At 35.4% G+C, this 11,069-nt stretch overlaps 1 protein-coding gene across 1 annotated transcript in view; it reads right to left on the bottom strand.

Moving 5' to 3' along the window:
• Positions 1-7,264, bottom strand: part of LOC131067103 (poly [ADP-ribose] polymerase 1) — a 91,365-nt gene extending 84,101 nt beyond the window's left edge. Inside the window, exon 1 of the mRNA XM_058002037.2 lies at positions 6,815-7,264. Coding sequence (XP_057858020.2) covers positions 6,815-6,958 — 144 coding nt within the window. The 5' untranslated portion in view covers positions 6,959-7,264. The remainder of the gene's footprint in view (positions 1-6,814) is intronic.
• Between the last annotated feature and the right edge of the window lie 3,805 nt (positions 7,265-11,069).

Genomic DNA, 11,069 nt, shown 5'->3' on the forward strand with positions numbered 1-11,069 from the left:
ACAAATTTGCATGCTCTATTGTATAGGAAGTCTTCTTGTTGTTTGAATTTTTGTACTTTTATATCCAATAATCAAATTTTCAGGATGGTTCTTTTGAACAAATTTGGATGGTGTCTTGGGTGGTGCCTTGGATGAAGTTCTTGTATTGTCTTGTTCCTCTTCTTCGATTTAAAATCCAACCTTTGTCTCTTCTTCTTTGCAGCTTTCTACCTTTTGATAATCAATTTCATGTGCTATCTCCTTCTGATGCATCTTTCATCGACCCTCACATTGCCACTTTCAACAATTTTGTGTAATCTCTTTTATAGCACCTGTAAGCTTTGCTTCTCGTGGAATATCCAAGGAAAATACCTTCATCACTTCTCGAATCAAATTTTCCCAAATCTTCCTCGTCCCTTCTTATGTAGCATTTGCTTCCAAAAACCTTGAAATACTTTATTGATGCAAGCCTTCCTTTCCAAAGTTCATGAGTAGTTTTGTTGTTATTTACTTATTTACCCTGATGTATACTCCAAAGAAACGAGACTCAGACTCGGCTCGGACTCGACAAGGCCAACTCGGACTCGGCGTCAGACTCGGCTCCAGACTCGACTAGACTCGAGATAGTGAAAAACTCAAGAAATTTAGAGATTTTTAAATATTTAAAACTTGTTTCAGACACCCTTTATTGAATACACCTTAAAGACACAATAACATCATCAAACTCGGCTCATTTGATTACATACACAAGTATACATCAATCACATAAGCATAAACGCAAATTGTAGCTGAAGAAAATAACAAACATAGATATATAAATATTGTCAAATGTATACAATATTACAAAACTCATGGAATAAAAAATCCATGTCATCATATGATCATCATCAAATGTTTCATACAAATACCAAAGGTAAATACAACTACAAGTCTATGGCTTAGAGGAGCCTGCACCCTCCGGCCCCAGCCCCCTGCGAAGGCGTCTAAGGTAGGTCCTGGATGATTCGACTGCCATAGCCGCTCCCCGTGACACCATGCCATGCTCACCAACATCAAGAACATCCGTGTCACAATTTGCCTCTGAATCTCCTATCTATGCTCGTGCTCTCCTCTACCATGGCTACAGTCTCAACCTTTATATCTACCTGGTCGATCCAATCAGTGTCAGACTCGGAGGTTAAATTTTCTCTACTTCTATCGACGCAGTTTCCCCCCATATTTTTCGACGAGGGTTTGGGGGCAGCGCCCCCAAGGTGGGGTCAAGGGGCATTGCCCCTTGCGGGGTCAAGGGGCAGCACCCCTTGCGCACTCCCTGTCGCGATACAGGGCAAGGTCGAGGGGCAGTGCCCCGCGAGGCCAAAAAAACTTGTTACAAGTCTGAATTAGGGTTTCTTTGAGAGTCTTCCTTAGGGCCTGGTTTTGCTCTTGTTGCTAATTGGGTCTTGCTTGGTGAGTGAGTATCATTCTTGAAGGTCCAAGCTAGGTCAAGTTGGTGAGTGATAAAGTCTGGAATGTCATCTTGATCTTCAAATGCCCTGAAATTTGGCTAAGTCTAGAATGTCCTGATCCTGAAATTTGACTAAGTCTGGAAAACTGAAGAATCCTCCAAAAACTAGATTTTGCAATATAACTCCTGGAGGCCCAAAACCACTCTCAAACATCCTGACAGTATATATGGAATATAACTTAAAGTATAAGTGACATTTCCTTTTCTTATACTTAAATGTTATATTCCATAAAATAATCCTGACGGAGAGACCAAAATGTCAAATTTCGCTCCTGACCCTTCCAAAAAAACTTATTACTTTTAAAAAAAAAATTTTAAAATGTTTTTTTTTTGTCATTTTATTAACCCAGCCGGTAGCCGAGTCTAGGGCTCAAGACTCGCCGATCCTGCCGAGTCTGGCGATTTTGAGCCAAACTCGCCAACTTGGCGAGTCTGGTGAGTTTACTCCCCAGACTCCGACGAGTCTGAGTCTGAGTCTGAGTCCCTAGGACTCGCCGAGCATGACTCGTACTCGTACTCGGACTTGCCGAGTCTGGGCGAGTCCGGGCGAGTCCCGTTTCTCTGGTATACTCACTTGGAGATTAATACAGTTGTATGAACTACTTCTTTCCAAAAGGAATCAACTATCTTGAATTTGTTGAGCATGGATCTTGCCATACCTTAGATGGCTCTATTCTTTCTCTCAACTACTGCAATTTGTAATGGAGTCAGTTGTGACGTACCCACACATCACCCCATTGCAAACGAGGACGCCCAGTTTTTGCTTGGTAGCATAGTTGTCTTAGCTTAGTCATCTAGCTTGGCAATCATTTTGGTATATTAACCTCATGCTCGTGAGGGGACACAATGTCTTGTCTTCAGGATGTGATCAAGTTAGGCAGTCTAGCAGCAGACAGGTCTCCCTTCAAATTGATTTGGAGTCTTTGCAGATCTAAGTGCTTAGGTGATAGGTGAGTGCCAAGATATTCATTAAATGATGCCTCACAATGTAGCTTCTAAGTCGAGTCAAGGTATGGGTCTCAAGATAGAAGAATAGTCAAGCAAGTAGGGTACTCTAGGGTCAAGATGAGGAGGCCAGGATCAATCAAGTCTAGGTGGATAGAGAATGGATTTCAAGAAGATTATGAGCGAAGATGAGGGATGTATGAAAAAGAATACAAGTTATTTTCCTCGAGAAGAGATCAAGTTTAAATGCAAGAAATGATTCCATGACCTCACAAAATCCACAATTGGAGAGAATCCACGACCATAGGGTGAAGCGGTGACTTATCCTCCACATGCTCAAATCCACGACCTGGATGCCTTTTGATCAATGTGAGTTAGTGTTGATAGGATGCAACGTTTATCTTTCAAATCCACACTCAGGATGAGGTGCTCAACCTAAGTGCTTGGTGAAAGTGATTTCGTACTTAGAATAAGTTTGGAGAAGCAATGCAACACCAAGTCAATCTTGTAACAATACTATCTTTCACTCAGTGAACTCAATGAAATCCATTAACTTCAAAGATGAGAATGAGTTTTGTCCACCACCTCATGAAATCCACGCCTAGGCAGAATCCACAACTTGGTGACCTTGGGGTGATGGTGAACAAAGGTTGCACTTAATTGAATTTAGCCTTAGTTTGCAAGCTAAGGTCTTTGATCATCATGAGCAAGGAAGGATGAAGCAATCAAATGGAGGTGGCAATCAACACATTTGTCTGAGTCATGAAAATCCACGCCTCCTCAAAATCCACAACCTTCTGAAATCCACGAAGTAGAGAAATCCACAACTATGGCAACATGTTCATCCATGGGTTGAAAAAAAACCGACTTGAGGGTGGAAGATCAGCATTTGTACTTGACTTGCTTAAATCCACGACCTTATGGAGATGAGTGAGATATCCCATGTTTGAGCAAATGAATGCCTAAGTGAAGCAAGTTTGTGAAAGCAAATGAGAGAAGTATGATGCAATTCTACTTTCAGTTGAGAAGTTCCCTTACAAGTCACAAAGACATGAGTTCACTATATTTTTATTGTCAAGAAGCCTATAAATTTTTTTGTCAAAGTCGCACTTGAGCTGATTCAAAGCATCTTAGGGATGCCTTAAAACAAAAGTGCAAGTGTTCAAATGAAGTAGAAAACTATTTTAGCAAACTTGCCAATTTGTTAAGGCAGCAAAATCATCATAGGCAACAGCAATTTCAAAATCACCTCCAAATGGAAGTGGTAAATTTGTCAAAGTTTATACAATACATGTGGAATCCAAATGGTTTCGAAACTACAAATCACCTTATTGATGTTTGATCTTCCATTTTTTTGTATGCGTGAGGTTATAGGAAAAGCATATGTTTCTTAAAAATGAAACTGGTGAAGTTAAATATATGTTTTATCCTTCATATTGCTCATTGTTGACTGTTGTAGGCATTGAAGCAGGGGTTTTGAGGTGAAGAGGCTTGTTGAAGGAGGTTTTAGTGTTTTATTTCATTGTAGAAGCTGCTATTTGACCTAGCAGTTTTGTAATCACTTGTGCTGAACTGTAACTTGGTGGTGAGGAGTTGAGGCTCACTCTTCTGGAGTTTTCTCCTTGTTTAGGATTTCTCTAGGTGTAAAACTTCTGTTTCAGTTGTGTGTTTGCTTTTTTGCATGGCTGAACTCTTCTCTCATGATATCCTTGCATGCATGCAACTGTGTTTGACTGCTAATCGTGCCCAATTGCGATTGAAATTGAATTTTTCTTAAGGTTCTTGCAGAAATGTTCAAGTAGAATCTACTGTTGAAGAGCAGTGAGTGGAATGTCTCCCCTGTTTATGAATCACTTGTGATCCAACAGAGAATTACTAGATGGTTAATAAGTTTGTATTTCACTTTCACAATTGTCACTGTATCCTTTCAAGCAAAAAGGACTGCATCATAAAAACTGATTTGAAACAAACGAATTCACAAAATATAGAATTGGCATTTGATGACTTCTAATCATCCAAAAAGATTATTAAATCCTTTAGAAACAACATAAAGGATCCTACCGATTTAGATCGTCATTACATGTATATGACCTTGAGCTATGATGCAATTGGTCCATGAACATATCCTTTAAGAACATCTTCCATAGCCCCTGCTGTATAGGAAACCTACCCTCTTCAAATAGGAAGACTTCTGAGTTCCTCGGATGCCTAAGAAGTAAGTATTTTCAGTTTCCAGTGCATGCACACCCCTGAGTGGCCCACAGGCACCATCCACTTAAGGCAATCAGACATTTTATATGATGCAACATGAATTGACTTCTCACAGCATAAAAGAGGGACAGATCCACACAGAAAGCAGAAACACAAAGAGCCAGATGAGTGAGATAAACAAAAATCCAAGACATCGGTATCCAAAGCTGGGGAAGGAGGTGTATAATACTCCCTAGAATAGACTGCATTGTAGCATTGTTACTATCATAGACATAGCCCTCTCTAGCTCTAATTTGCCGGGCACAAAAGTCTTAAATAATTAGTAACTTTAGCTTAGCAACTGGATTCTGAACTGATAAGGATCATAACCAGATTGTTAGCCAAAAAGATGTTTATCTCAAAAATAATTTAGCTCAAAAAGATGTTTATCCACAAAGAAAGCAGAAACACATACAGCCGGATGAGCGAGATAAACAAAAATCCAAGACATCGGTATCCAAAGCTGGGGAAGGAGGTGTATAATACTCCTTAGAATACACTGCATTGTAGCATTGTTACTATCATAGACATAGCCCTCTCTAGCCCTGATTTGCCGGGCACAAAAGTCTTAAATAATTAGTAACTTTAGCTTCGCAACTGGATTTTGAACTGATAAGGATCATAACCAGATTGTTAGCCAATGCCAATCACCCAGTCAGGTAGGCCAAACCCTCTTGTCAAATATACAGAAGAGAAATCATTGGAATTTTACCATTTATAGGGCTGCGGTGATTACTCTTGTGACTGGGTAAACTCCCTGGGTCATCTAGACTGCTTAGGGGGTGTCCAACCAGGGCATATAACTGTTGGAGATCTCCAACAAACGAGTCCACAGCTTGGGCAGCTAATAGTCATAGACTTGAATCTAAACCTTGAGCGTCACCAGCTCAACATCAAAATCATATGACATCATCAGTATTCCAGCTCCATTGAAAGTACAGACCTGCCTAGCGCTGTCTCCAACAAAGTGGCGCATAACCAAAAAAAATTTTAAAAATTCGTAAATTAAAATTAAATTGAAACATCATCTTGAAGTAGAAGACACCCACAAAAGCGTAAGTACACCAAGACTTGAGCAAGCGAATGCCTACAAAGCCTTTAATGCAGGCAAGATTTTAACGAACAACACCTGGATGTACTTTTATTAGGCCAATATTGAAGCAACAATACGCCCACAAATTTTTTAAATAGTTCAAGATTTAAGTGAAGCAAGGTCTACAAATTCTTTAGGTAGGCCAAGATTGCAGTCAAGGAAGGTCTGCAAATTTTAATACGTAAGGCTGCTTATAGAAAGATGACTAAAGATACTTAATTAAGCAATATTGAAGCAGAATGCCTGCAAATGTTTTTGTCAGACCAAGATTTAGGTAGAAGAATGCCTACATATGCTTTAGCTGGACCCAGATTGAAGAAAAAGAATACCAACAAATGCTTTATTTGGACCTAAAACAATAACTACAAATGTCTTATGCAGCCGAGATTAAAGAAAAAACAATCCATACAAACACTTCCACTGGGACGAGATAAGGGCAAAAGAATTCCTACAAAGACTTTAATTCGACAAAGTTCAAATATAGTTATCCGTACAGAGACTAAAATTGGCCAAGCCTCAACTGCAAAATGGCCTACAAATGCTTTCGTTAGACCCAAATGATGGCAAAGGAATGCCTGCGGGGCTTTCGTAAGACCAAGATACGAGAAAACAAGCCTAAAAATGCTTTCATTAAGCCCAGACACAAGTAAAACAATTCCGACAAATGCTTTGCTTAACCAAAAATTGATGTAAAAAGCATTAATTAAGCCAAGATTGAGCTAAAGAATGCTTACAGATGCTTAAATTAGGCCAAGCGCAGCTCAAGCAAGCAACAGAACAATGTGACAAACGGTATTCCAACTACACTCAGCTTAATTTTAATGCTTTACAAAACCCTTCATAACGAAACGAAAATGCCAATAAAGTTTCCGAAGAAATACGACTCAGCTTAGCTTAAACAACCCATTACATTGATGCTTTAAAAACCCTTAAAATGAAACTTTTCAATGGAAAAATACATAGCACCTTAAGTTACACAGGGCATTACACTAACGATTCAAGAAATGCTGCAATTGCAAAGAAAAGTGAGGAGAAATTACAGGCATGTAGCCATCAAACTGTTGAGACTGCACCATTTTGGCGATTCTGAATGCGTCTTTCTCGATGGTATTTTTGCAAGCCTTGCACGACGATCTTGCAGACTTGGCATACTCCGCTTTCCATGGCTTCGGAGGATTCGCCATCGTATCAACTAGGGCTTCTTCCAAGTTCAGGGGTTTGCAATTCTACTTGTATAAATAACTACAACAGCAATAGTTTTTGGGAGGGCTCGACGTTGGACTCTGCGCTTGAAAGAATAGCAGCGTCCATTACTTATAGTTGCTCATTGGTACGAATGGAATGACACGCATTTATTGTCTAGCTGGCTTCTCAAACGGGAAGTTTTTTCTGCTTTTCATTTCCTTTTGTGGCCGGGGGATTTTAGGTACTCATGTGAGGGCAGAAAATTGTCGATATATGCTAAATCTGGAGCCGACAAACAAATTTGCTGACACTATCTACCTAGTCTCGCTAGACTTCGCAGGAATTTTGAACTTTAATACGTGTGGCGGGTAGGTGATATGTATGCAACCAAAAGTTTAAATATACTTTTGTATTGTAGAATGTCATTTTTTTTTTTTTTAATCCATAATTTATTAATGGAAAAAAAAATATACAAGAAGAAAACACAGCCTAAAGGAAGCACTTCCAAGCAAGAAGAAGAAAAAAGAGAAAAAAAGGGAGCAATTCAGATTGGAACCACATAAGCATTATAAAGAAGAGCAATATTAATAGTGAAATCTAATCTGATGTCATCTTTAAAATACAATATTAATAGTAAAATCTGATTTAATTATATGTAATTATTATTATTATAGTATGGTGATTGCTAGATTTAATATCATTTCATGTTGATTATAGAATAAAATTAGTAAACAAAGTTAAAAAAAAAAAAAATTCTTTTGATAAAAATATTAGCTTTTTTTTGGTTGTTGTTTAAATCTACGAGCTCGCTAGTCCAACAAAAGTATCGAATCTATGAGCTAGCGGCTCGCTAGTCCAACAAAAGTACCGAGTTTATGAGCTAGCAGCCCAACAAGGATTTAAACCTTGGTGGTAGTTTCACCAAGCAAGTGTTTTTACCATTGAACTACATGGGTCACCCCTTGATAAAAAATTAATTAATAGAAAAAAGAATTATTAAATATAATTTAAATAAAATATTAAACAATATTATAAGTGAAAATTAATATATAATTTAATAATAAAATATAAATAATATCAAATTTAATAATATAAATCTTTATAAGTGGAAATTATGATATAATTTTTTTATTAAAAGTTTGACAGTATTTAAATTTGAAAATATGAGTTAGATTAATGCCATATAGTTTCCACAGTCCAAATTGTCAAAAGTCAAACTTTTGGATTAAACTGTGTGTCTTTTTCATCGTCAAGGTTTCGAATCATACTTCATGATCTATCATTAGGATGAGATATCTAGAAAGCAAGAATGTTTCATCATTAGAATGAGTTAGATTATTATTGTAGTAGTTATTTTGTTGTGGGGCAACATTTTTCATTCTATAGGTTGTGTAATTATGTTATCATAGAATGGATCTTTGGTAATGCAATATATATTCACCTAATTGAGATTGAGTTTGTTTCCCCTTTGTCTATTTGTCCTTTTTGTGCCAATAAGGACTCCATGAAACAAGCCTTTTGGTTTTGTCCCCATTCTCATAAAATATGGCACTCATTGTTCACCTCTTTGCCTGCATTATTCCCTCAACTGTTGTCATGGGAAACAACTTTTCTTGGTGCCTTTGCATCCTTGGATATTGTTTCTCACACCTGAAGAGAAGTGATCATTAAATGTTTTTGGAAGCTTGGTTGTCTAGTTGTTTTTTTCTAATACGATCATTTCCCTTCAATTAGAAACTCAAATGATTTGTGTGAAATTGTCTCTCCTTATTGTCAACTTACAAACAACCCATTCCAACATTTTATCTAATAATGAAAGATGTGATTTGCTTCTACAACTGCATACAATTACTAAGGGCAATGGAGCATGTTGGTGATCACTCTTTCTTACCAACAATTGGACTGGACAATAGATGAATTGAAACTTCTACACTTGGAATTGCTTTCTATGGAATATCATTGTTTTTCTATGGAATACAACTTCTTTAAGTTGCTATAACTAAATGTTTTTGCTATTGTAGCTACTTTGTATTTGTGTCAACAAGTATGTTGTTGTTGTAATAGCTATGCTTGTTATCTATAGCTAAATGTAATTATTGTTATATTTGTATTTGTTACAACAAGTCTATTGTTGTTTTAATAGTTATGCAACAAACTTGATGTTGTTGGAATAGATACTTCGTTGCTTCTTTGTATTTTATTTTTTATACTTTGCTTCTTTCAATTAAAAAAAAATATGCATTCACCTAATAATGATCAAGGTAAAGTAATGGTGGTGTTAAGGAGATTCATAGGGCTTGTCATCCAAGAACTAACAATAAAAGTAAAAATGTTAAAAAGTAGAAATAAATGGCATGTAAGGTATCAATGAAATTTGTAGTCAATTGTTTCTTTAATATATATTTTTTTCTTTAATTAAAAAAAAGTCACTAAATTGATTGTTAAGACTAGAGACAAATATATTTGTGCTTGTTAATGATTAAGAAATTAATTATTGTTGTTACTAAAAGAAAATAATTTCAACTCTAAATTCAAATTCAAATTTTGAAAATAAAAAAATATAATTTAAACTAATGATTTTATCTAAAAAATAATTATTATAACTATAATTTTATAAAAAAATTTAAAAAATAATATACCATAATAATAATTTTAATTTAATTATTTTAAATACTTATAAATCAATAAATATTTTAAATAATTAAACTATATTAAATTCATATATCAAAAATTCTACGCACACACATAAAATTAAAACAAAAAGGTGTGTTTATCGACCTTCTATCGCTTATCATTAAATGTAAACATTGACCTTTAAATAGCTTTGCCACTAAACCAATTTATTGATTTAATTTTGAAACATTGTTGGAATCTTCTTGGTACGCCTTCCCTCTATTCATTACTATAACAAAAAAAAAGTTTATGTATACTGTGTCAACGCCTTCCCTTTTCTACTATTAATTGAAGCTTCTCCATCAAGACATTAATGGATTTATGAATAAAAAAACATAATATTCGTGTGGGTTGCCTGCAAGATTTTTTTTAACTATTCCTCCTTAAATATTAAAATCATTTCATTATTTCTTTTTATTTTTTATTCGTGGGGCATAGGTGGTGGGGTCATTTCAATTTGTAAGACATTTTTTTATTAAAGCTAGGTAGCAATTGGACCACATGCTAAAGGGGTAGTTGATAGCTTTCAATTGGATTATAATTTAATTAATTATATTAGTGGAGAGAATTTTTTAATCATTAATTATATGAAAAAGAAGAAAATGTATACAATAGTTTTAATAGTAAAAGAATAGAATAACAGTTAGAATTAAATTTTTGGTGACTTTAAATTTTATTTAAAAATCAAATTTAGTATTTTTTTAATAATTGTCTAGTAAACTTTTTAATTTGATCAATGACACTGCACAACATGTCTTTTGGCCTCAAGTGAAACGTTTTTGACTAGTGAAGTCACAAAAGGGGGACCACCTTGTTCCCATTTATCAAAGCTCAAGCGAGCACCATAGATCGGCAAAGGCACAAGCCTACAACCACAATGTTCCAACGAGGGTTTGAACCTTGGTGGCCACAACAACGCCACCACTTAACCAACATACTGTGAGAAGAACTCCTCAAATTTAATATTTATTGTAAAGTAGTAAAAATGAAAAAAATTTATATGAATAGTTTAATAAATTTAAATTATTTTTAATTTATTCTAGGAAGATAAATGTAAGCTAATACTTCTTTGATTAAGAGTTTGAGATTCAAAGATATTTATGCAATCGAAGTCTATGGTACTAACCTTATCTTTTTAAGTAATAGAAACAAAACTTAATTCTTAGTGAGTTCGTCTAGAATCGTTCAACTTTATTAGAAGATTGAGAATCGTTTCAACAAATAATCATTTTTACTTATTAGATAATAATAATTTACAAAATCATCTACAAATTACAAAATTCTTGTTCCAAAAATCAAGAAAACTTATTTCCAAATTCATAGCTAAAGGTGTACTATAGATTTAAAGTCACTTTAAATTGAAACTTAACAATTAATTTTTTCAAGATTTATTGTAGATAGTTTTTTAGAGAGGCTGGAGGCCTTCTCTAACTTATA

Source organism: Cryptomeria japonica, chromosome 8 (assembly GCF_030272615.1).
Source record: "Cryptomeria japonica chromosome 8, Sugi_1.0, whole genome shotgun sequence".
NCBI classification, from domain to species: domain Eukaryota; kingdom Viridiplantae; phylum Streptophyta; class Pinopsida; order Cupressales; family Cupressaceae; genus Cryptomeria; species Cryptomeria japonica.